At 44.3% G+C, this 27,001-nt stretch overlaps 1 protein-coding gene across 2 annotated transcripts in view; it reads left to right on the top strand.

Annotated features, from left to right (window-relative positions):
* The window catches only part of DOCK1 (dedicator of cytokinesis 1), a 264,360-nt gene extending 239,068 nt beyond the window's left edge, over positions 1 to 25,292 (top strand). For both annotated transcript variants that reach the window (XM_086900707.1, XM_086900708.1), the window contains exons 48-52: positions 1,721 to 1,866; positions 5,176 to 5,374; positions 9,692 to 9,845; positions 13,629 to 13,774; positions 22,351 to 25,292. In XM_086900707.1, the coding sequence (XP_086756833.1) occupies positions 1,721 to 1,866; positions 5,176 to 5,374; positions 9,692 to 9,845; positions 13,629 to 13,774; positions 22,351 to 22,446 (741 nt within the window). In that variant the 3' untranslated portion in view covers positions 22,447 to 25,292. The remainder of the gene's footprint in view (positions 1 to 1,720; positions 1,867 to 5,175; positions 5,375 to 9,691; positions 9,846 to 13,628; positions 13,775 to 22,350) is intronic.
* The last annotated feature ends 1,709 nt before the right edge of the window (positions 25,293 to 27,001 follow it).

Here is a 27,001-nt window from a genome sequence, read left to right as displayed (position 1 = left end):
ATGTCACCTTTCCCCAGGTGGAATTCCTTTGGGGAAGGGAGGGCTGTGCTGCTCTGGGGTAGCGTGTGGTTGTACCTACACCGGTTGTAGGCAGGCAAGAAAACCACAGCTCCTGCCTCAAGAGTTTAGAAGGATTGAAATTCATGCTTTTCTCATTCCAGCAACTTAGTCCCAGTTGCTGCTTCATCCTTAAGGGAAAGCCAGGAATTCCATGGTGTTTCCAGTGGAGGTTTGTTCTGCTTTTGAGCGTTGAGTGTGAAGGTCAGAACAAACAAAGTGTCCTGGGTTGATCAAACAGCTTTTTAATTCAGGATAAAATTGATAATTCAGTCAAAAAGACATGGATTGGGTGCTATTATGAGATCATGTTTTGCCTGGAGCAAAGGAGGCTCAGGGGGAATTTCTGGCTCTGCACAAGTCCCTGGCAGGAGGGGACAGCCGGGGGGATTTGGGATCTGCTCCCAGGGAACAGGGACAGGAGGAGAGGGAACAGTTCAGGGCAGGCTCAGGGGGGACAGCAGCAGGAATTTCCCCATGGAAAAGGCTGTCAAGGATTGGGAGGGGCTGCCCAGGGAGGTTTGGAGTGCCCATCCCTGTGGGAATCCAAGGAATTCCTGGATGTGGCACTCAGTGCTCTGGGCTGGGGACAAGGTGAGGACTGGGCACAGCTGGGGCTCAATCTCAGAAGACTTTTCCACCCTAAATAATTCTGGGATTCTGTCTATAGAAATGACATCTTTTTTTTAATGGGGACACTGAGATCTCACAGGGAACATTCCAGCCTTCATGGTATCCTTTAACTGATGTTCTGTTCGTGGTCCTTCAAATCCCATCGTTTGAGTTTACATATGCAGGAAAAAGTTCAAACAGTAATTTATTCCCAGGGAGAACAGAGGTAATTAACAGTAATGATACCTGCATGTCAGTCACTTCAATAATATCCATTTACATCATCAAGGAGATGGCTGGGAAGTGGTGTTATCTCTAATTTCACTCTACCCACCAGTAAGAATTTTCAGGATTGATGGAGTTTTATCTCTTCTGTCTTCCTTGTACCAGGCCAATTTACCAGTAGCTGACAGGGTGGAAAATATACCTGTAATTAAACAGCATGAGATTCTTATTTGTTGACTGCAAGAGTTCAATTATTTTATGCATATATCAGTTATTAATGACTAGCAAAGCTTGGAGAAATATTCAGAACTCTGAAATTGTCTGAAACAAAACCAAAACTTTCATGTATTTTCTTGTTAACCTGGTGTGTTACTCTGTAAATTGTCTCTCCTGATATTTTTCCCATAAAGTTTCTCTGTGGGTTTTTACTTTGGGTTTGTTGGGTTTTTATGGAGTCCATTTCACTGAAATATATTAACATGGCAGTCACAACAATGGTAGAGATGGATTAAAAAATTATATATGAAAAGATGGTTTTATAAAGGCAAGACGTAAAAGAGCATGGAAATACCGTTGGAACAAAGGAATTCTTGGAATATGCTTAAAATTATACATCTGCCTGTGAGAACCTAAATATTTCTTTCAAGTCCTTTAGGTGGATTTCCTTTAGAACCTGTTTCTCTGTTGGTAACACGAGGGAGGCGTTGGTTGTTATTAATTTATTAATGATACCGAACTCTACCTGGAGGAAAATCCTTCCCAGGTTCCCTTTGGCACGGGATTTTTGGGGATTTAAGCAGTAAGATCTGGCATTTCTTGGCTGCAGCTGTCCAGCCTGGATGAGCGGCGGGGCAGCCGGCCCCGCTCCATGGTCCGCTCCTTCACCATGCCCTCGTCATCCCGGCCCCTGTCCGTGGCCTCCATGTCCTCGCTCTCCTCGGACAGCACTCCCTCCCGGCCCGGCTCCGACGGGTGAGTGGGGAATCCTCAGCCAGGGACGGGCCCTGGAGCGCCCTGGGGTGTCAGGGTGCTCAGCATTCCCAGAGCTCGGAGCTGGAAACAGCTGGGACAGCTGGGGGGGCTCACCTGGAGAGGAGAAGCTCCAGGGAGAGCTCAGAGCCCCTGCCAGGGCCTGAAGGGGCTCCAGGAGAGCTGGAGAGGGACTGGGGACAAGGGATGGAGGGACAGGACACAGGGAATGGCTCCCAGTGCCAGAGGGCAGGGCTGGGTGGGATTTTGGGCAGGAATTGTTCCTGGCAGGGTGGGCAGGCCCTGGCACAGGTGCCCAGAGCAGCTGGGGCTGCCCCTGGATCCCTGGCAGTGCCCAAGGCCAGGCTGGAGCAGCTGGGACAGGGGAAGGTGTCCCTGCCATGGCACTGGATGAATTTTAAGGTCCCTTCCATCCCAAACCATTCCATGATTTTTTAAAGTGACAGCCTAATATTGGCTAAAAAAACCCAACCTTCAGAGACATTTCTCTCAAGGTCTCTTGTTCTGTAACCTAGATAAACACAATGCTCTTTTTTTGCCCTCTAAGCATTCAAACACCACCAAAAAACCCCAAAGAGGAGATGAGTTTCCCCTTTTCAGAGTGTCACAGGTGTGAGTGCAGGAGGGATGCAGCCAGCCCTGTCCCAGGAGCTCGGGGCAGGATTACCTGGCTGCTCAATCACTGCTGCTCACTTCGGCTGCCAGAGGAAAAGCTGCTTATGGCAAGATTGTACTTCAAGACTTATCAAGATATTTCACATGAGAACTGGGAGTTCTGTTGATAAGCCCTGTCTCACAGTCATATCCCTCAAAGAACAAAATAATCTGTTTGCTGTCTGGGCTTTCCATGCAGCCTCAGAAGTCCCTTCTCTCTCTTCCTCCCCTCAGGCACACCTGTAATCCAGAAATGCAATATTTGACCCAGGCAGCAGATTTTTAAAGCCTTCTGAAGGGCTGCTGATTTACAGGGATGTGCTGGAAACTCCTGTGCATCTTCAGAGGGGAATTGTTACCTGGCTAGAGACTAAGGGTATCAAGTAAAATTAAATCCAGCACCTAAGAACCAACAGGATGCTTGCCTTGATTACAAAGAGATTATTTAGTCATTGGGAGGAGCTGTGAACTGAGCACAGCCCAGCTCTCACTCCACTGCCCTCTGGAATGTTTCCACACATTGCTGGGACAGCAGAGATCCTGAGTTTTCACTAATTCTAAACAAAATTGTCTTGCTGGAACTTGGGCAGAACAACCATCCCAAAGAGCAGCTTTGTTCTATCTCGGAAGAAAAATATCGATTCGTTCCCTGCCTCTTTCTGGTTTTCCCTTCAAAATCTTTACATGTATTTTGCTTTTTCATTGGGTATTAGTTCGTTCAGGTTCACCTCTCAGCTGTGTTACGGGAGGTGTCACATTGCAGTTTTTGGGGATCTGAGTCTCCTCAAAGTGGATTTTTACAAAGATCCCACAACTATCCTGGTGCAGCTCAGCTCCTGCTCTGAGCCCAGGGCAATACAGGAAAATAGAATGAACAACTCTTGGCATTGAGAAGACCTGAAAATAACCCTCATTTGTTTGATCAGTGGAGGAGGAGAAGAAAAATCATCAGTTGTAAGCAATAGCATGAAAAACCTCAAAAATTCAGGTGGCTGTAAAATCACGAGGGGGGTTTGGCACTTCTCACCTGGCAGAAGTTCCCTCCTGTTCCTGCTTTAGTTGGTGGGGTTTATGGTCAGTTCTCCTCTTGTCTCTCCATGTCTCTTCAAAAATTAAATTTGAGAATAGAGATGAAGCTAAAAAACAATTAAACATGAATCTAGAGGAGTGTCTTATCCAAATCACACAATTTCTATTTAATGCCGTTTCCAGCTCCTGCTCTGGAGCTTTAAAACAGCAAAGACTCAAAGCAGACTTTCACACAGGATGTGTTTTACAACTCCCAACTCTGTGTATAAATAAAACTGGCTTTAAAAAACGGCCTTGGGTTTATTCCCTGCTTAAAATGTGACTAAGAAATACAAAAGTGAACACTTGGACTCAGTGGTTGGAAGCGGGAGAATCCCAGGGTCTGGTGGGATTTGTCAGCTCCTGGCAATCCCAAAGTGCTTCCAGTTGGAGCACAGTGTGCTGACCCATTTTAGCACAGATTCATTAATAATCCAAATAATTAATAGCCCTAATATCATGCTTGGAAGGGAAGCAATTCATCATTGTCTGAAGGATGGAAATTCCTCTTGGAAATTTGCAGTCAGCCTTGGAGGTGCTGCTACCGCCCAGCCCAAAATACACAACTCGGTCCCTAAAAAGTCCTGGTGCTGGGGGAGCTGGGCTCTGCTCTGGGCTCTGTCACTGAAGTTCTTTGTGACCCTGGGCAAATTGTTGCCTTCACTTTTCCCAGTCTGTAAAATGGGATGAACAAACTCGTGGATTTGTTCCCAAGTGGGATTCAGGCTTGGGGAAATGGCTCAGGGGCTGCTGTTGCAGGTGCTGCTTTGAGCATCTTCCCATCAAATGAGCTGATGCAGAGTGGAAACAACAACAAAAAATAACAATAATTTGGGATATTGCTGCTGGATATTGCTGCTAATGGTGAGGTTTAGGATAATGTCACTGCAAATTGTCTGAAATATGAATATTCCAGTATTTCACAGCAAAGACTGTGGCCTGTACCTGCATGGACCCCATGGCATGGGAATTGCTTTTCCAGTGTTAAAACGAGTCCTTCGGGAATTTTTGCTTTGGTTTTGCTTTTGTAACATGATGGTTTGAGATAGTCTTAAAATCTGCCAGCGTGATTTTGCCTAGGTGTGATCTTAGTGGTTTTTTCATAAATCATAAAATTCTTTAGCTAAGAGTGCTCCACCTCTGGAAGTGCTGCCACATCCCTGGAAGTGTCCAAGGCCAGGTTGGAGCACCTTGGGAATAGTGGAAGTTGTCCCTGCCCATGGCAAGGGGTGGGACTGGAGTCTCCAGGTGCCACAGCATGGAGAGTGGCAGTGCTGAATGAGAAACCCATTTTTTATGTGAAATTCAGGAGTTTGTGCAGCCAGAAACCAATAAATTTACTGCAGAGCAGGGAAAGCTGCAGCTCCGCTTCTCCAGCAGCTCTGCAGTAATTTTTATTATAAGACAATTATGATTGTTGTGACCTTCTGCCCCCTGCTTCTCCCTCTAATGAGTTTTCCTGGATTAGCAAAGCCTCATTAACTCAAGTGAGACTTTGGGAAATATGTAAATAAAAATTAGTTGTTTTGAAAACACTGTTTTATTGATCTGAGCAACATTTTTCTTTAGGTTCGTGCTGGAGCCCCTCCTGCCAAAAAAGATGCATTCTAGGTCACAAGATAAATTGGACAAGGATGACCTAGATAAAGATAAAAAGGAGAAGAAGAAGGAGAAGAGGAACAGCAAGCATCAAGAGATATTTGATAAAGAATTTAAATCTACTGATATTTCTCTGCAGCAGGCTGAAGCAGTGATCCTTTCAGAAACGGTAACTTTATTAGCAAGGAAAGCTTTATCTAATTCTGAGCCTGTTCTCTCTCTTTGGAAATCAAAATGTTGATTTTTACCGTTTATTTCCTTTGTAGGCCAGAAATAACTCTGAGGGGATATACCACAGTGTTAATATACATGCTAATGAATCAAAAATACAGATTGGATTTACAGTGGGGAAAAGATCCTCTGAAAATCTTCACCCAAAGCTCTGTGTGACTATTTGATAAGGGAGCAGATGGCATAGCATAGCCAAAATAAATGCTGCCATCCCAGCAGCCTTTGGAATTGCTGGTTCCCAGTAGATTGGGATGGATTTGCCCATATTGCAGCTGCAGGACAGTGTTTGGTGGGATATTCCAAGGTCATTCCATCGGCGCTTTGCGTGTCCTTGAAGGGCTGTTGGGAGCAGAAAATCCTGAGCAATTCCTGTGTGTAAGGATATTAAAACCAGGGCATATCTCCTTTAAACCCTCTCTTCTTGGCTTACATTTAATTCACTGGAACTATCCTCAAGGCTTAGGTAACCCGAGAAGTTGGAGCTGGGAAATTGAAAGCAGGGATGTCTAAAGCTGGAGCAGGGAGAGCGTGAACTGACTGTGACCTCCAAATCTCTGCCTGGACACCTGTTTGGAGGCCAGGAGTTGAAAATTGCCTCCCAGAAATAAATGGAATGTTCCTTTCAAGATCTGTACCAGTTCTTGTAGAGACAGCTTTGCACTCAACAGTCTCATTGGTGCTGTGTCATTGACATTGGATTTTGAAATGATTTCTCTCTCGCCTGTGATGACTGGATCCTTTAATTCTTTCTGTTTGGTATTTATAGGAAGATATTACTTAAATGTTGAGCCACACTTCCTTTGTTTTCTGGATTTTGCCCTCCTTTTCCACCCAGAGATGAGTTAATCTCTCCCATGTATCTTGGGACATCCTGAAAAATCAGAGTTCTTGTGTTTGATGTGCCCAGTCAGAAACTCCAATTAAATCCCATCTGGGGCTCCCAGGCCAAGATGAAACCCCTTTGAAACCAATGAGTTTTTCCATTGACTCCAGTAAACTTTGCATGAGCTTTGATTTGATTAAATGGAGGTTCCTGCTGCCAGAGCCAGCCAGGTCAGCATCATTTTGCACAGATTTCCACATCTGATGATTTTGCTGCCATGCATTTCACTTTGCACCTTGCAGCAGTTGTGTTTTGACTGCTTGAGGGCTGGGATCACCATGTCAGGACTTCCACTGGCATTTCCCAAATCCCAGATGGACCAGCAGAGCTCGTGGGATGTCACAGAAGAAGCAAATTGTATTTCAGGGCAGCTGAGCCAGTTGGAGCAGGTGGGAGGCATCCAAAGATGCTGAGGAGCCGGCTCATGTCACTGTGAGGTCACTGTCAGCTCTCAGAGGTCTTGCACATTGGAAAAGCTTAGTTCTAACTGGAAAAAATACAAATTCTAGCTGAGAAGGAGGGCAAGATAAACCTCTCAGGGCATGTTCCCATTTAGCATCCGAGGAGCAAAAATCAGCCAAGCCCAACATGGTTGGACTCCAGTTTTCCCAGTCAGGAGCTTTCAGTGGCTGGCTGGTGTGAGCAATATTCCCCTGGTTGTGGAGAGGGAGGGAAATTAAATGTCAGAAGTGGTTACTTAGAGTTACTTTGAGCTTCTTCAAGTCCACAGATCAATAGTATGAAAAGGAGTTTGCTGTTGAGAGAAAAACTCTCCCTTTTCAGCCTCTGCAGAAGCCTTGATGAGCTCCAAGCCGACCGAGTCGATTTGGAACGTTTGGTGTGAGTGGGGTTCATTTTTAGGTGAAGCAGAAGAAACTCTTTTGAGATCAGTTTACATGAGTGCTTGCCCAATTCCCACTGCTGTCTTCTGGAATTTTGAACAGATAATATCAAGGAGGAGTTTAAAGATAAAATTTGTCTTATAATTTTTGTGTGCTGGAGGCATCCCCTGTTAATGATAGGAAGGGAAATTCGGTAGGAATTCAGCTTTTCCAGTGTTCAGCATTTGTGTACAAGTTCCCTTTTTAGCTGAAATTACTCCCAAAGCTCTTCACCACTCTGCTGTATGAAGAAAAAGATATTTTGCTTTTTCCTGCATTAAGAACTTGGAAGAAGAAAGTTTGCTGGATTAAAGATGGATAGGGAAAAAAAAAGATTTTTTTTTTTAGAAAAAAAGTACAGATTTGACTAGAAATGGAAATTAAACTGTAAAAAGTTTCTAAAGTGACACTTTAGTAATTAATACTTCTAGTTACTAATTTTTTTATTAGAGATACTGGATTCATTCTGCTGAGAATTTTACAGCTCATTGTGCTGTCACTCATTCAATTAAAACCTTTCAGTTATTTGGTGAATTTTTTAACAGATTCTTAGTTCTGACTTCTGAAATATTTGGAGATTTTACAGCAGAAGACAAATTTCCAGGGAATATCAAGTGGGAGAAATGCCAGTGGCCATCCCCATGTCTGCAGAGTTCCTGCTGCTCTTCCCAACAATGATGTTGTCCAAAGAAATGGGATCTGCTTTTTTCCAATCAAATGAATCACCGTGGAAGAACATGGGGAAATTCTAAAACCGCAGAATTATTTCACGGAGCTTTTAGATTTGCATGGAAAAGGAGCATTCAGAAGCTGTTTAATTGCATGGTTTAAATACTCTTCCCCAAATTTCACTGCACTCACCATGAATTTATTGACTGCTCAAACCCCAGGCCTTAATTACATAAAACAACAAAGATAAATGAAGCACTTGAGTATGTGAAGATGATCAGGAATATCTTCATCGTTTCCTAGAGATTTATTATCTCCTTTTAAGTATGACATCAACTTCTTTGCCATGAATTGTCCTTGTTAGTGCTTTGATCCCAGGAGCTGAGAGCACAGCCAGCTCTGAGGCCAGGAATTACCGGAGCACTGGGAGGCTGCTGCTGGAAATCAGAGCAGGCTGAGTTTTATTGATCTGCTGGTGCCTAACATCACTCACCATTGATCTGCCCTTCGTTACTCCAGGGAAAATTAGCCATGGCTTCATTATGGATCGGTGGCCTCCCAAGAGCTGATATTCCACAGCAGATCTGGGATTTGTGTGGAGCTTTAGAGGAGGCCCAAGATTGTCAGTCACAGGAGAAGTTCACCTTTATTTCAGGAATTTCAGCTGGGGTAACTTGGGGACCTGCCTCCAGCTGGTTTTTCTCTTGATGCTGACGTGTTTCCCTCACCAATTAACGTGTTTCTCTTCGTTCCTTTTTTATAATTATCTGCCCCTGAAAAAGTGATTGCTTTGCTTGTCCATTTTACTAAAAATGTGCCTTAAAGGATGTGGAAAGCAGAAACCTTTGGAGTCTCCAGGATTTGATTTTTAGCATCAAAAAATTTCATAGAGGTCACCCTGAGGTCTTGATGAGCTTTCCAAAACAAAAGGTCCATGCTTTTTGGTCATTCATTTGTTGTAGAAAGGTCTCACAGGCACAACCTTTGATGAAAAACCTTTTAGGGTTTGTTTTCTGAAAAGAAAATTTCAGATTTCTCCTTCCCAATGTACTTCATAAAAACCCAAACATTGGGAAATGACAAAATCCTTTGAAAAAGCCTGGATTGCTGCTGGCACTTTCTGTTTTGTCCCAGTGCAGCACCTTGGAGTAATTCCCCTTTTAACTTCAGGCTGCTGCTCCATTTTCTGGGATCTGTTTGAAATAAAAGCTTCATTTTTTTTCACTGTGATTTCTGTTACTGTGGGGGTGGTGAATGGGGAAATAAGTAGAGCTAAGAATTAAACTCAGTAAAAAGAATTGCCTTAACTAAAGCTTGAGTTGCCCATCAGATTACAAATATCTTTTGAGGCTTCCTGATGGAAAATTTGAATGGATTATGAAGCAGCCAGAGGGAAACAAAAAAAAAAAAAGAGATGTTTCAGTGAATTAAATATAAGCACAGTCAGGAGCCACCAAGAAAGGGTTTCTGGACAGGTGATGTCTTCCTCAGGAGAGAGTTGAACCTGCAAATGGTTAAAGAGAGAAATTCTAACAGGAAAGTAGATCTGAGTGAGAAAAAGTAAAGATTTGGAGTGCTGTGTAATGTGGTGGGAGGCTCTAACGTTCCTCAGGTGTTACAGAGTAGGTGTTTGGGGAATTGTCTCAGCAAACCAGAGCGGGCTGCGAGGAGCTGGGATTCCCTGGGAGAAGGGAAGATCCTGGAGCTGGGAATCAGCAATGTTGGCCGTCAGCACTGCCCTGCTGTGTTGGGGGTCACACCATGGCAGTTCCAGCTCTGACAGCCCTTTCTGGTCCCTCCTTGCCCTGGTTGTGTCCCCCAGATCAGCCCCCTGAGGCCGCAGAGACCCAAGAGCCAGGTGCTGAGCGCCATGTCCAGCGAGCGGCGATTCTCCGTGTCCCCAGCACCGCCCAGCTCCCAGCTGACCCCTCCTCCCATCACCCCTCGGACCAAGCTGGCCTTCAGCATCCAGCCCAGTAAGTCTTTCCTGTCAAACAAATCCCTTTTCTAGCCTGGAAATGTATTTTCCTAAGCACTTCTTCACCCCCTGCTCTGAGTTTCGCCATCGCCGGGGTATTTCTTGCAGCAGGTATTGCTCAACCTCTTACCTTTGCCAGCAAAAATTAATTCAGTAGTTTACAAAAGCAAGCAAAATCATTGCACTGAAACAGTTTCTTTTCAAGTAATCATTAACAATTAATTAGGTGTAGAGTAACAGTCAAAAATTCATGTTGTACTTGATCCCATATTGAGTGTTTTGGAGCATAAAGGCTTAAAAAGCGATATTTTTTGTAATTGTACGTTAAAAAGCTTCTCTTTGATATGTTATGAGTACAAGCCAGGAGGGAAAATAAAGGTCAGGCTTTTTGAAGTAGTTTTTGTTTGACATTGACATCTATCACTCAGCTTTTCTGTAAAATATCATCTGTTTGCTTCAATCTGCAGCAAGTTCTGTTGCAGAGCTGGGTGGGATCCAACACCTATTTCTTTCCCAGTGCACTTTCCCAAAACCTGTTATTCAGAGTTTGCAGCTGACAGAGTGCGAAAAAAAGCCAAAATAAAAAAAAAAAAAATATCTTTTTGATACATGTACCCAAATCCTACTCCAGTGGTCAAGAGTTCAGTGTTAGTAAGGAGGAGAAGAGATGATCAGTCTTCAGAAAAAAAATCTCGTTCCATCAAGGTCACTGCTTTATTTACTGGTTTTGGTATTTTAAAAATTTTTCTCTCAAATAGTCAGACAGCCAAAGCAAATATTTCGATTACAATGAACTCGTAACTCTCACCTTTCTTTACACTTTTATAGCCAAAAAATACCAGTATGCTAAAAACTGGGAATACACAGAACTAGAGGATATATACTCCTGCAAAAGATATTTTAATTGGATTTTTCGTTTATATGTACATTTTATTAACACTTAATTAGATCTCTCTTTTAAAAAAAATATCTGAAGTTACCAGGTATTTCTGAGAATATTTTTGAGCTAGAGATTGGTGGGTGTTACATAGAATAGGATCAGCATATTGCAGTGGTCCAGGATCCTTTCAGGAATTCCAGGGATAGAATTTTTTAGGAATTCCAAGGATAAAGTAGTTCCTTCAGAGCCCAAATTGGTTAAAAGCAGTTAATGGGTTGCTAAGCAATCCTGGCTGCCTGTTAGCTGGCAGTAAAACGTGATCATTAGGGTAAGATGGAAAAAGGGTCCCTTAACTGATCCTTCACCAGCTCCAAGATCTTCATGGACAGTGGCACATGTCCAGAGAGGAATAAATATTCAGAGCACACTCATCTGATGAACCACCTTGAATCATGAATTTCATTGAATAATGGGAGCACACCAGGAATTTGGGGTAATTATTTGTACAGTGACCATCTCAGGGGGGTTTAGTTCAGCTGAGGAAATGAAGAGATCTGCAGCAAATTCAGATTTCCTTGGGACAGCACTGAGAATTCCTGAAGCTTTTGTTCAATACCTGTTTCTGCTGCAGGGTAGGTATTCCCTGGATTTCACTGAACTCTGGGAAGGATCAGAGACTTGGGCAAATTGCTGTTTTTCAGGACAGAATTTGTCGTTGCACTGAAGAGTTGCCGGACAGACACAAATGCGTTGCTCGTGGATTTTTTATCATCTCTTCCCATGGGTGGAAGTGCTCTGCCCACGTTTGCAGGGATTTATTGCTGCCTTCATCAGGATGAGGTTGGGAAGGTGCCATGGACAGGCTGCAGGAAATTCCAGCTGGAGCAGGAGCTGGGGAAGGGGGAGAAGCAGAGCAGGACACAACTGCATGGACAGCTGGGTTCCATCCAGGTTCTTCAAGCAGAGTTGTCTCCACACCTTTCCTCTCCAGCTCTGCTGGAAACATTCCTCAAATGTTTCCTGAAAATGTGTTTCCACGGATCTTCCAAGGATTTGTTAAAAGAAACAAAGGATTTGGGTTATTCCTAACAAAATGGGTCTCACCATCCTCATGGGGGTACCTTGGCTTAGGTGAAGTCAGAAGTTTTATCATGGAAGAAGTTAAATCTTGTTAGTTGAAAAAATATTATATAGAATGCAAATCTGAAGTGTTCAGGGCAGTTAAATTTACTTTGTTTTTGGGAAATTATGTCTTATTCCACTCAGTTTCCCAGGGAATGACTACAAAGAGGCATAAAAACATGGGTTGTTTCTAGTAAATACGGAAAGGTTTCTCTTTCCAAAGCAGGATTCAAGGTTTTGCTAAAGCCCTAACTAAACACACAAAAGAAAATTCCATTTCCCAAACATTTCCCTGTATTATCCTAAACTGCATGGAAAAACCAACCAAAAAAAAAATCCAGATAGAAATAGATTTAGCTAAGATACAGATGTTTAGTAGAGGGGGAGATGTGAAGGACCTGTAAGGAATTGTTTTGTGACATTAAAGATCTCACATTCCTGAGTTGTTTAGAATGGTGAATTCCTCCAGAATGACCAGGGAAGTTCATTCCCAGCATCAGTCTCTAGTTACAAATGCACAGGGTGGTTTTCCAGCTGCAGTTTGATGCCATGAGCTGGGCAGAAGGAGAGGTCCAGAAAGGAAACTCTCAGGAATGTCTGGGGAATGGAAAACTCCTCTCTGTAGGAAGAAACCAGGAGCAATGGAAAAAGCAAGGAGAAATTCAGGTCCTGGTGGACAAACATTTTTCAGCCTAATGGAGAGGAAGCCACTGTAAATGTGGAGTCCCAGGATGGAAAATAACCTTTTTTCAGTGTAGTCAAGAGTTCAGGTGGAAGGATGAGGAGTAAAATTACAGTTTTCAGTGACAAATCAATAGAAGCAACTTAGAGTTAAATCGTGTTGTGAGAAGCCATTTTAGAGAACAATAAAATCACACTTTTAATAAAATACTGATATGAGCTTTGCAATAAAAACATCTGCATAAACAAGTTCTTTCTTGTTTCACAAATCACCCCAGTAAAATAAAATAGAAATCACCTTTTTCCTTTTCCCAAATAAAATTCCCTCATTTCTAAAAAAATCATTTCAGTTTCTTATCTCATAAAGATCTCAGTGGATTTTATTAAAATAGCTGAATTAAAATGACTGAATTACCCTGAAATACACCATGGGGGATTTCTCCCCAAAAACCTATGTATCACTCAGGCCTTAATAAACTTTATTGTCCCTCAGGCTATTTGCCTCTCCAGCACATACCTGGGAGGATTTATCTGCTAAGAAAAGGGAATTTTCTACCCAGCAAACAGGAATAATAAATGTTTGGTACTTTCTCGTGCGTGATTTTATTTACTCAACAACTAATGGCTGCTCATTTGTTATAGTTACCTGGAGCCTGAATGTTTTGGAGAGAGATGTACTTAATTCCAGGCTTTCATTTGTGCATTTTATTAACAGGGAGCTTTTATTTTACTGGGAGAAAGTCAATAAAAGATAGCCAGATTATATTTTCTTCATGCACTTTGCAAAACTTTTATTGTGCTTCAATGTACAAGGCGAGCTTGAAGGTGGGAAAATGATATTTTCTAACCTGTGAATATTTTGGTGGGAAATAAGAAACAAAAATTATGTTTTATTAAAAAGAGGGGGTTGTTCAAGTATTTTGAGGGCATTTGAAAGGGAGTCCAAGGCCAGGCTGGGCAGGGCTTGGAGCAGCCTGGGATAGTGGAAGGTGTCCCTGCCCATGGACTGGATGATCCATGAGGAGCCTTCCAACCCAAACCATTGTGGGACTGCAGGACTGAGCTGTTGGCAGAGCTGACCCACCTTGGTTTTTGCAGATCTGGAGCTGAATGGGATGTCCAGCTCCGACAGCCCCGACGTTCCCCCTCCTCTGCCCCTCAAAGGAAGCACGGCCGACTACGGGAACCTCCTGGAGGGCCAGGATTTGATCAGCCCCACCACGTCCCCCCCTGCCCACCAACGGGTGAGTCCCCAGGGAATGATCCCTCCTGCAGGTGTTGGTTCCCTGAGCCATCCCAGGGGAGCTGGGATCCTGCTCCTGCTCCCGCAGCTGGTCCAGAGGGCTCCGCGGCGCGAGGGAGCGGCGGCGCGGGCGCGGATCCGCCTGAAGGAAAGTTGGATTCAGGCTGGGGAATTCCAAGCCAGACGTTGTCAGGTTTGTTGGGCAGGGAGCTTTAACCAACAGAAGCGGCAAATTGGATTTAAAGCCTTTCAGTCTTGTGTCATGAGAGGAAATAAAACATGAACCTGCCACCTTCCCTTCCTGGAGCTCTGCTCTGCCAGCCTTCAGTCACCACTCATTTATTTCCTTGAGGCAAACTCGTGTCCCCTTTGAGGCAGGGAGCTCAGAAACTCTTCATCACCAACAGGGTTTGCAGCTTTCTGAGGAAAATTCGCTTTTTCAGCTTTGTTTCCTGTAGCTGGAAGCTTTTAAAAATAACTTGGTCTTTTTCTTTAAAGCAGCACATTTGAGAAATGCCTTTTATTTTCTTAATGGGCAAAAAAAATACATAAAAAGGGGTGAGGAGGGTTGATCCTGGCTGGTGCCCACCAAAGATGCTCCATCACTCCCCTCCTCAGCTGGGCAGGGAGAGAAAATATAGTGAAAGTCTCATGGGTTGAGGTAAGGACAGGGAGGGATCACTCCCCCCTTGCCCTCAAAACAGGCTTGACTTTGGGAAATTAATTGAATTTATTACCAATCAAATCAGAGTAGGGCAGTGAGACCCCACGAGGTCACAAGTTTTCTTTGACTTTGAAATGTCCAATTTTGCCATTGTTCTGTGGAAAACTTGCCAGCAGAACTGAGCCCTTTTTGTTTGCAGAGGTGTGATCCAGGATTCCTCTGAAATTCAGCATCCCAGTGAAATTCTCCTGGGTAGTTTGCTTTCCAGCAAATTTGGTGGTGACAGAAAGCATTTCTAATCTCACCAGAGGAAGAGTCAGGCAGGAGTTTGGTTTGACTCTGGGGATAGTTGTGTTTAACAGAGATTGTCCCAGTACACAACTCCAGCTTTTCCATGGTTGAATTTGTGCTTTTGTTGTTGCAGGAATTGACTTTTTTTGAATTGTTTCACCATTTCAGGCTGAATGGCAAAAAAAAACCCCAAACAACAAATACAGAAGTGACTTGAGGAGTGTGGACAGAGATATTCTAAACACCATGTTTTACCCTTTATTTGCATGTACTGAAAAATTCTCTATTCCCACTTCCATAGTTGTTCCCCATGGCTGGATCATTTTAGTCAGTATTTTCACTTTTCCTCTCATTTCCATCAAACTTTACTGCACTTCTAACCTTATAACCCATTTCCCCAGCTTCTGTCCCAGGGGCCAGCTCTCATTTGTCCTGAATACAGACCTCTAAGTGGAAAATTACAGAATGTACAGCAGGGCTGCCAGGAGCTTTGTCTAAGGAATCCATCTTCAGGAAGAAAGCTGAGAAATTCACATTAGGATTCCCATTTCTTCAACTCCTTCCTGCATAAACTCCCAAGTAGTAAATTTGTTTTGTGTGATGTGCTAGAAGGTTTAGGCTGTGGTACTAGCTCAGGATTGCTAAGATGAGTTCAGTTTTTAGCTAAAAAGTGTTAAACAATGATAAGAAATAAAATCTTGGCAGCCAGGGGTTTCTTTTCCTGACCAGTGAGGCTTTTAGAAGGGGATTCCACTCTGGGGATCGATGTTTTTAGTTATTTTACAACTCCCAGGTGCCATGGGGCTGTGGTTTTGGGAGCCCAGACCCAGAGATCACTCAGCCTGATTTGCTCTATACCTCCTGTACCTGCCACAAGCAGCATTTCCACATCATTAAATGGGAGTTCATAAAAATAGTACCAATATGCTCCCGTGGTTCTTTGCAAAGTTTTATTCAGGTCTTAATATTTTTGCTCTTTTCAGTCTTGATTGCTCAGGCTTCCTCTCATATTTTTTTCCTACACTTTGTAGGAGCAGATGCCGTTTTTTAACATCTGGTGTTGAAGGGCATCAGGATTTAATAGCTAAGAAATGCAATCAGATACAGGCTACATCTTCTTATCTAACAGCCCAAAATTTTCCTCAGCATCTGTGTTTTTATAAGCTTTCCAAGACCATGGAATGTGGTTTCAAAGCCTGGCAGAAGGATCTAAAGCAGATGTGTGCCAGAGCCACCTGTCCTGTGCAGGGCCAGGAGTGGGACTTGCTGATCCTTACGGGTCCCCTCCACCTCAGCAGATTCTGTGATTCTGTATTAGGTTTAGAATTGATTTGGGAGAAGGTTTCTAATCTTGTAACAATCACTCTGTGCCTTTATTTCATCAGGCTGGTAGGAAGGAAGCTTTTAAAGAACATCAAGAAAATGAGTAGTGCTGGACATGAAAGATCAGATGGGTAAATTCTCATTGCTGCCGTGATTAAATCCCACTCCATGGTTTTAATGACTTACGTTTCGTGGGTCATAGAGCTCCATAATTCATAACTGGATAATTCTCTGCCTGGTAAACTGATCATCTTTTAAATTACACTGCTGTTGTATCAGTGAAGAAAAATCAGTAAAACCTATTAGAGATAAGATTATCTGAGTAGCTTTTAAACTGGAAATATCTCCTCGTGTGAGGAATGATTGTGTTTTTCACTCCGGTTGTCTTGCAGTGGGTTATGAAAGGCAGGAAAAGTGCTGTAGTGAACACAAAAGGAGGCAGCCAGAGAGGGATCAGATGCTCCAAGTCAAACTGCAGGCAGTAATGTCATTTATGAGACAGCAATCGCAGATATTCAGAGTCCAGTGTTACCTTGGTCTACCTGAACTCTTTAATCCAGGTGATCACCTCATTATCATTTCCTGATTGTCCCTTCCTCCTCGTTAACTCTGAGACCCTTGTAGATATTTTCTTGCTCCTTGTGATTTATTCTGCTAAAAATGTCCTTAATAATATATGGGAACATAAAAAAAAAAAAAAAAAGAAAAAGAAATCTACGACTCCTGCAAGGATTATTATTACATCAAGGGATTCCTTTAGGCACTTATCATTCTTTATGGGTTCATCCTCACCCTTGCATACAAATCAACCTCCTGCTTAGTATTCAGAGCAGGGAGGGAGCTCAAAGAAAATAGACAAAGGAGCACTTGGGTTGCTAATATTGGCTATAACACTTCCTAAGCACGGGATAATGGTTGGGATGGGAACATCTCCATCAATCCAGCACAGGTGGAACGTGGGGATGGCTGAAGCCTGCGAGGAGCAGAACAGTCTTGGCTTGACTCTGTTGTATGGGGATTATTCTGGTTGCTTATTGGGATGTAACAGGGGGATATATTCACATCTAAGACGCAGAAGGCACAACCCAGGGGGATTTTTATGTGTTGCAATGCAGGTGCTGCAATGCTGGGAGTTGTCTCTTCTGTCAGCTGCAGTGAGCAAAAACTGACCATAAAGGCTTCAGCAAATGTGTTGTGCTCATGTGGACAGGGACAGAGGCTGGAAATGCAGCTGGAACTATGGAGGAGCAGGGAATTAGGGAGCACAACTTAAAGGGCTGCAATAGCAGCTCCTCTCTGATCTCTGCTGTCAGTGACAGGAACAGCACCCAGGAACGGCTGGAGCTGTGCCCGGGAGGTTTAGGTTGGATTTAGGGAAAGGTTCCTCATCCAGAGGGGGCTGGCACTGCCCAGGCTCCCAGGGAATGGGCACCGAGGCTGCCAGAGCTCCAGGAGCCTTTGGACAGTGTGCCCAGGAGAAAAAATGAATTAAAATACGGGGTTTATTTGCCATCTGATCATTATTTTTACCTGCTGGGGATGGGAAACCTTGCAAACCCTTCCTCCTGTGCCAGTCCCTCACTCTTTGGTGGGTTAACTTGTTGCTGAGCAAAGAGTTTCTGAAAAATTCATTTACTTTTTAATAAATCTCCAAGTCAATGGACTGCCACTGGATTTTACAGGATTTGGAGGGAGATGTGTGTTCTCCTGCTCTCTGCCCAGACATGTGATGTGTCCCTTGGTTTCACTGAGGGACTGGCCGTGTCCCGCTCTCCACACGGGATCTGGCCGTGGCTTGGGCCATGCTGGTGTGCTGGTTTATCTCTCTTGCAGATAAACCTCTGTATTCCTTCAGGGAGGAATACAGGGTCAGTCTGGGGTCTAAAGCTAGTTCTGAGTGTTTTGCTGATCACTCCTGAGGTGTTTGTGCATGGACTGGAACAGGGAAGCAGCGCTGGGGAAATGGAGTTAGCATCCAGTGTGAGCCGAAATCCTGATGGTGTCCACTTGGAGAAATGGGGTTCCTCAGAGGGAAAGTGGCCTGAGCTGTGCTCCAGGAGAGCTGTCACACTCCAGGAGCCAGCAGGTTCTCCCTGCATGAGGGGTGCAGACCCCTGTCAGGTCCAGCTCTGCCCTCATCCACTGCCATTGTCCCCCACAGGAGCTTCCCCCCAGGCCTGACAGAAATCATTGGGAAAGTCACAGAATCATCAAACAGGTTGGGTGAGAAGGGACCTTAAATCCCATCCATTCCCAGCCCCAGCCATGGCCGGGACACCTTCCCCTTTCCCAGCTGCTCCAGCCCCAATGTCCAGCCTGGCCTTGGGCACTGCCAGGGATCCAGGGGCAGCCACAGCTGCTCTGGGCACCCTGGGGTTCCTCCCAGGGAAGAATTCCTGCCCAAAATCCCATCTAAATCCACCCATTGTCAGTTTAAAGCCATTCCCTGTGTCCTGTCCCTCCATCCCTTGTCCCCAGTCCCTCTCCAGCTCTCCTGGAGCCCCTTCAGGCCCTGCAAGGGGCTCTGAGGTTTCTCCCTGGAGCTTCTCCAGGTGAGCTCCCCCAGGTGTCCCAGCCTGGCTCCAGAGCAGAGGTGTCCCTTGGATCTGGGATACTGACCCAGAGCAACTCCACATTGCCCATTTTGAGGTGTTTTTCCCGTTGGCCTGTGGGGGGCTGAGGGCTGGGAACACCGAGTGCACCAGAAAAACCCTTCAAACCCCTCTCCCTGATCCCAGGCCGCTCCAGCAAGGGCAGGGAACGGCTGTGCCACAGAGTCAAATGAAACTCTAATAGATGATTGATGAACCAGGGGCTAAACAGTCATTTCACATCAGTTACCTGCTGGATTTTCCACAGAACTTTGCTCCCTGGGTCAAAGAGCCAATTAGCTTAAACTGTCTGTAATTTGGCTGCCATTAGTGGAGTCGGGCTCTTCTCCCTGCCAGCTCTTCCAGAAGGGGAGACTCACTCTGCCACAGCCTCCCACTGCAATCTGATTTTCCTATTGCAGATACAAAATAGCCACGTTGTTGTCAGGCATCTCAGCTCCGTGCTGAAGGAACAAGTCAGTGAAAGCATTTTCACAGTCCTGGGTGCCTGATGGTCTATTTACATCCCATTTCTGCTGCTCCTGACCTAATTAGATCCCTTAATCCTTCCAACCAAAGTGCTTCTCGCTGGATCTCCAGAGCGTGTCCTCTCGATGGCCAACGAATTTCAGAGACAGAGTTCCTTGCACAGGAAGGAATCTCGTGCAGTGCCACATGTTTTGAAGAATCAAATCTTGTTTGATTTTTTTTTTTTTTTGGTAGTTGTTTCTTTTAACAGCATTCTCTGAATGAAAAGCAACTCGTCTCTCATTTTGCTGCTTCAGAGTAGCATAAAAAAAAAAACAACAAAACCCAATGCATTTTCTCATCTTCTGTAATTGATTTTTACTACATCCCAAACACGCCTGGTGTAGTGCAGTTTATATCTCTCCGTAAGAGAACACAGACAAATGTTTTTAAACTCGATTCTTTTCTGTATCAGGGAAGGAAAAAAAAACCAAAGAACAGCAAACAAATGGGAGCAATTTCATGTCTGAAGCAGAAGGAACAGATTGTTTCTGTGTTGCAGATGAGCCTTTTACATAAGGTTTCTGCTTCCCCTGAGGTACCCCTGAGTCAAGGATTCTGCCCAAAATAGGTTGGGATGTGAGGCAGCAGCCTCTGTCAGTTTGTCAGGAAGGAAAGGGAAGAGTCAGGTTCACAATTAACCACTGAGATGTAAACACAAACTCGGCAGAGAGAGTCTTAATTAAATACAAAATCAAGGCAAACTCTATTTTTATTGCAAAGTTTCTAAGGGGAAGTGCAGCATAACGAACTTCATAAACCTGATAATGATTTTTGTGTGGAGTGTGGTGTTAAAGGGAGGGAGGAAATGTGGTTGAATTTCTTCTGTCCTGGGATAAAAGGAAGGATGGATCAGCCCTGGGAGTGATGGTTGGAGATGCCCCAGCTCCATAATGGAATGTTTTGTCTTGCAAAATTCCCAACAACGTCGCCCCGACCAGCATTACACATCCTACTTAATATATTCATTGGGAGCTTATTATATAAATGAACATGTGCTAAATTTATCCGACTTTCTAATGGAAATTGTAAATTCAATTATAATAATTATCTACCTATCTCTGCTATTTCTTTCTGCCTAATTTGCTTGCAGAATCTGAGCTCGGGTAGGTTTTGAGCTTGTTATTTATAGCATATATATTTAGCTTCTTCTCATTGTATTTGCATTGTCTCTGCTTTTCAGAACCAGGTTTTCAGGGCTGATTTGATTGTTCTCTGATCAATATGAAGGGGCTCATTTGGTTGAGAAATGCCTTTGATCTAATTGAATTGAGAATTATTGCCAATAGAGTGTTATTTAAATTCAAAATGGATTTGCACAAATGATGCTATCAGCAGAGTTGGTTGTTTTTTTTTTTCCTGGTGATGAATATGAAGTTAAAGAGAGCAGAGCAGAGGGGGAAGTTTTATATTTTGTGCTGTGTTTTAGAGGGGCATGTGGTTTATGGAGTTAGAAGGGAATGTCAGCTCCATGAGATGTTGGATGTTCTGCAGAACACCAGCGTTTCCCAGAGCTTTCCCAGAGCCCTTGCCTGGATACAGGACTATAATTAAGAAAGTTTTCAAGGGTTTTGGAATCTTCAGATCACAATTGACTCCTACCCAGGTGCCTTAGCAGGAATTCAGGAGTTAACACCCCAAGTTAAGAAGGAGATTTGCTCAGGTACAAGGAATTCTTGGGAGGAATGAGGAAAGGTGTAAAATGGATTGAAAAGTGGTGCTGTCCAGGTAGGATACAGGAAAGAGATTCCAGCAAAAGTCCAGCCTGCCTGGCTCAGCCAGTTTGTATTCCTAGCTTTCTCCTTAGTCTGTGATCAGTAAATCTATCTGGTGAAATCTCAGATTTGTAACTCTGTCCTGCTTGGGAGATCCTGTTTAGTTACCTTTAAGGTTGTTTTTCTTCTACTCTTACTCATCTCTGAAAACTCCCAGACATGAGATTGCAGGAGCATCAGGAGCTGCTCCGAGCAGAGGAGGGACTGAGGTGTCCTGGCATCACCCTGAACCTCTCTTCTTTTTGGGGCATCATCCTTGGACAGCTTTGAAAAGGAGCAGTTTTGGTCCTGTGCACTTCCATGGGGATTCTCGGTTGTTCAGGTACCAGGATCTTCCTGATCCTGACAAACCATCGGGAATTTCATCCAGCGCTGGGGCACTGCAGGTGCTTGGGCTGTTCTTGCAGAGGTGACCAAAGAATTTGGCTGTGCCTGTGTGGAGCCAGCAGCTGGTGCTGGGCTGGGTGAGGCAGGACAGGAACAAACAACTGGAAAAGCATCATTGGGCTTAGAGGAAAACAAAAGGCTCTGACTGGAGAGTGGGGGAGAACCTTAGTGAAAAACAAAGCCAGAGCAGCGTTGATGAGCTGTGACACTGCAGCACAGCCTCTGGGAAACCTGGGCTGCCTGCACAGCCAAAATGCTGGGAGAACCTGGCTGCAAAGTGCAGTGTTCCTGCAACACATTTTATCATTTGTATGTTTCAAGATTAGGGAAAAAAAAAAAAAAAAAAAAAGTCTTAATTTCCATAATGGCTTTTTTGATTTGTCCAATTAGCTGGTGATTCTAAGTGGGGATGCTCTTCTGTTGTGAGATATGTAAAGTGATTTAAAATACCTATATTTGAACGTTCTGGATTTCTGTTTGGAATATTTTAATTATAACTGTGTGTGTAATAGTAAACTGTGAGTTACTTATCTCTCAAAATGATTTTCAATTGTTCCTGTTTTGGTTTTCTGTTTAAATATTTCTGTTCTAACTGCAAAATCCAAAACATAATGGAAAAGCAATGAAGCCATTGCTTCAGCTTGGTTTTTAAGCTCTGTGTGCCTAGAGGCTGAGGACAATCGATACAGACCAAGAAATCAATATCCTATCATGATACAAAGTGGGGAATTATAAACTTCTCCAGTGCTTTCAAAAGATTTTTCCTGAAATATTGAGCTAATTAATCCTGAACCCTTCAGATTTTTTATTTTTTTTTTTCCACTATCAAAAGTAAAAGTTATATTTAAAAGTAAAGGCTGAGAGCATTCTGTGTTCCCAGCAAATTCTGCAGGGAGAGGTTTTTGTGAGCCACAGGGCTCCAGACTTTCCTGCTGCCTCTTGCACTTAGAGATGACAGAGAAACGTTCCAGAATTGCATTCATTGCTAACATGATCTGCCCAAATTGGTTTCTTCCAGCACCTGCCTCCTCCTCTCCCCAGCAAGACCCCGCCGCCGCCGCCTCCCAAGACGACGCGGAAGCAAACGTCTGTTGACTCTGGGATTGTCCAGTGAAGAAGGAAGCGGGTTTTTTTCCAAAGATAAAGCTGTAACAATTCATTTCCCTAAGTATTTTATGGTCTATAATGTTTACCTCATTCAGGTGTGCAGTATCTAACATTTAGTGCAATGATAACTCTGTAAGAAATCCGTTTCTCGCCGTGTGTCGGACCCAACACTACATCCCCCTGTTTTTGGGGTTATTCCCTCCCATAACTTGAATGAAATCTGGATTTCTACTTGAGACTGGGAACTCTTTCAACTGTCAGAACCCTCTTCCTAAACCTTCTCCCTGCTTCTGGATAACGCCAGGCACAGAGCTAAACGTGGAGATCAAAATGAGAGCTGGAAATTTTGTACCTAAAGATTTTGGGTACCTCTGGAGTTTCAAATGAGCAGAGTTTTTGTACCTAATCTCAGTGTATATAGGAATCAATGACAATATTCACATGGACTTCAGGGCAAGAGGAGGTTTCCCAGTGAGGTGAAGCTGCTGTAGGATTTCTCTGAATAACAGGGATTTTAGCCCAGGGTTAAAAATCAGACGCCACTGATTTGTGAAATGTGTTACAAATAACCTGATTGCAATGAGCAAAGTGGAGACTTGGGGCTGTCTTGGCCACAGTGACCACGATCAAAAGTTTAAAACCTCTGGTGAGAGGAAGAAAAGTGCCAGCAAAACCTCTCCTCTGACCATGAGGCTGCTCAGGGAGTTTGTAAGGTCCCCTGGGAAAATGTTTTTGCAGGTGCTGGGGTCCATCAGTGCTGGTCCCTTTCTAAACATCACCTCCCAAGGGTACAGGAGCAGCAATTCCAAATGTTGGAAGTCAAGCAGGCCAGTCAAGAGCTGAACAGGGATCTCCTCTGGGATATCAGGTGTAAAAGGAAGGTGTGTGCCAATGGAAGCAAGGTCAGGGAGTATGGGAACAACACAGAGGTGCTGCTCCCCATTAGAGGAAGAAAGTTTGTGTGGTCAAAGCTCAGCTGGAGTTGGAGCTGCCAGAACTGTGGGGGACAAGAAAAGAGTTTTTTTCAAATGTATCAATGGCAAAAGGCAGTGTAGAAATATCTTTAGCCCTTTCTAGGATGGGGATGGGACAGGGACAGGGCAGAGGTGTTGAACACATTTAACACACTTTGTCTCCAACGTGGGTCACAGACCAAGAGGGTCCCAGTGCCCTGACAATGATCAGCTCTCAGTCAGCCTGAAACTGCAGATCTGCAGCTGAATCCCTGCAAATCCTGATGGGATTTATCCAAGAGTCCTCAAAGAGCTGCTGATGTCATCATAAAACCCCTTCTGATGATTTTTGAGCAGTCTGGGGAATCCAGGGGGTCCCAGCTGACTGGAAGCTGGGGAACGTTGTCTGATTTTCAAGAAGGGCACGAAGGAGGACCCTGGGAACTACAGGCCCAGTAAAATCATGGAAAAGGATGTTCTGGGAGATTCTGGAACACACCTGGAGGACAATGCAGTCATGGGTCACAGCCAGCACGGCTCCATGAGGGGAAGGTCCTGCCCATGGAACCCGATTCCCTTCTACAGCAGGGTGAGCCAGCTGGCTGATCCAGGAAAGCCAGGAGATGGAATCTTTTTGGACTTCTGCAAAGCTTTTGATGCTGTCTCCCACTGGAACCTTCAGGACAAAATGTCCATCCTACAGCTGGAGAAACACATCATGGGATGGGTGAGCAGCTGGCTCAGGGGTCGGGCACAAAGGGTGACAGTGACTGGGTGACACCAGGCTGGCAGCAGTGACACCACAGATAACACATTAAACTGTCAGAGAGTGTCCAAAGGGGCCATGAGGATGGGAAGGGCCTTGAGGAGAAGCCGTGTGAGGAGCGGCTGAGGGCACTTGGAATGTCCAGCTGGAGGAGAGGACACTGAGGGGAGACCTCAGCATCCTCCTGAGGGAAAGGCAGGGGCAGGAACTGAACTCTTCATTGTCATAACCAGGGACAGGAGCCAGGGAACGGCTGGAGCTGCGCCAGGGAGGGTTTGGGTGGATTTCAGGATTCTCCCCAGAGGGTGCTGGCACTGCCCAGGCTCTCAGGGAATGGGCACTGAGGCTCCCAGAGCTCCAGGAGTTTGGACAGCACTGCCAGGGATGCCCAGGTGGGATTGTTGAGGGGGGAGCTGGAGTGGATCATCCCTGAGGGTCCCTCCCAGCTCAGGATAATCTGTGATTAATGAGCTTCGTTAAATCAGTCCCTGGGGATCACCCACTGCCACTTTCCTTCAGTTGGATCTTCTGGGTGTCCATGAGGGGGAAAATGAGGAAGCCTTGGAGCTGCCAAGGGCATGGGAGAGAAACCAGTGAGCAGGGGGGAGACTCCTGCTCATTCTGAACCTAAATGTTGAGTACAGAAACGGGAAGAGCTTTTTCCTTTCTTTATTGTGTAATATTTCATGTTGGATTAGGATGAACTGAACAGAATCACTTTGTCCTTGTGCCATCATTCTGTACAGTGTTTGTATATATGATGGTTTTTAGAATGTTTTAATTTTTATGGTGCCTGCTTTTCACGTCATAATGAATTAATGTGCCTGCAAAGAATGCTTTATGTATTCTTAATTTCCTAATTGCTGAAAGTGTAAAAAAGCTGAAAGTAAAAAAGAAAGTAAAAAAAGAAAAAGCTTTTGTTTTCCAGATATTAAGCTCTGAGAAGTATCAGACTGATGGGATGGGGTTTTGGGAGGGAGGAAGGAAACTAACTTTATATTCTAGTGGGTTTTTTTATTGTCATCACACTCTGGTTTGTTTTTTTTTTTTTTATTATCTACATCTTTTTACTCTTACAGTAGATTGTTTTTAAATATACCACTGACTCAAAAAAAATAAACTATTATTTTAAAAGCTTGTCTAAGAAAATCAATACATTCCCTGGGGGTTTTTGATCCTCTCTGCAGAATTTTGGGAGCTACTGCATTGTGTTCAGGGCTGCATATACACTTTGTGTTTTTCAGGACAATTTAGGAGAGGAACTCATGAGAAAACTGAAATCTTTTATTGTACTGTTGTGGTTGTCCCTGCAGGTTGGAGCTAAAACACACATCAGCACTAAGAGCATTCATCCCTGTGTGCTGTCCATGCCCAAAATGATGGCTTGGGTATCTCTAAGTGAGTGTTTCAGAAAACAGATGAGTTTTCTGTAACATTTTCCACCTCAGGTACCTGCTACACCGTGCAAGTTCTGAGCAGAAGTGACTTTACACAGCAGTAAAACAACACTGTTGTTACAAAGGCAGAAAAATTGCCCTTCTCATAAAAAGTGGCTCCCGTGGTCAATTACATATTCTCGTTTTTTTGCCTCAAACCACGGTGTCACTTTGGATCAAACAAACACACTTTTCCTTGCCATAAAATCAGCTCCCAGAGCATCTCAGGATTTACTGCTGGATCTCATCCTGCAATTCCCTCTTTGTTTTGTTCATATAATCTCTGCTCAAGAGGAGCAGGCAGGGAAGGATTCTTGGCTGCAGTCAATCAGATATCCGTAGTCAATCAATAATGTATTACAACTTTAATTCTCTAAGTCTTGTATTTAATTGAGGATTGCTTTAGAGGCTGCTCTTGCTGCTGCCAGGGAGCTCGTGCTGGGATGCTGGGTGAGTTCTTTTCCATTTGCTTCCTAAAGGATGGGAAGAGCTTTCCCATCCACCTTTCTGTGGATGCCTGTAAATTGTGTTTCTGATAATGTGTTTGTTTTCACACGTCCTTAGCAAATTCCTGTGCTCGTGCAAGTGTTATAATTCAGCCCTGCCAGACTCCTCAGACAAGAGCTGCACTTCCAAATGGGTCTCACAGTACAAACTCCAGATCTCATCTGTGTGTGTGTGTTTTACAAATCCACGAGCTGAGCCTGGGAATTGACAGTCAGGCTCCCAGAGCCCGATTGCCATCGCTTTTACAGTGAGACAGGCTGTGTAGAACCCAGGCAGAATGAACCACTGCCCTCCTCAAAGTGAGGTAAAAACACACTTCAGCAAAGCCAGCAGCTAATTCCTTACAGGCAGTGAACAATCCTGGGAAAGCTGTTATTTCTCATGGTTTGCTCTCTTCTTTTCAGTCCAGTTGGGAGTCAGGGCATCCCAGTGCCTTGGGAATTCTGTGTCACGTTGTTTGGGACACAGCTGAGCTGATGCAGAAGAGCTCATTCTAAAACTATTCAGAAAATAAATTTATTTAACTTGAACCAGTGGTAGGATCTCCTGTCCCTTCCATCTGCCCCATTCCTGTGGGAATTCATCCCTAAATGGCTTCAAGGAGCCTTTTCCTTTCCCCACCCCATGAGCTGCATGTGGAGAAGGTGAGATTGGGATGACCTGGTTTATTTATCACCTTTTATGCTCCCAGTGCCTCCACACACAAAGGTTCCCACTCAGACTTGATTCAAATCAATATTTTTGCTTACAAAGGTGACCCATCCATCTTTTCCATGGCAGCTTGGCCAGGGAATTGGCAGGATCCACAGGGGCCAGGTTTTCACCATTTGGGACAAGTCAGGGATTAATTTCCCCCAAGTCCCTCTGCTCACTCTCCTTGGGGCTTTGTGACACAAATTT

Source organism: Cyanistes caeruleus, chromosome 8 (assembly GCF_971803275.1).
Source record: "Cyanistes caeruleus chromosome 8, bCyaCae1.hap1.1, whole genome shotgun sequence".
Lineage (NCBI taxonomy): Eukaryota > Metazoa > Chordata > Aves > Passeriformes > Paridae > Cyanistes > Cyanistes caeruleus.
This window is presented reverse-complemented; position numbering and strand designations above follow the sequence as displayed.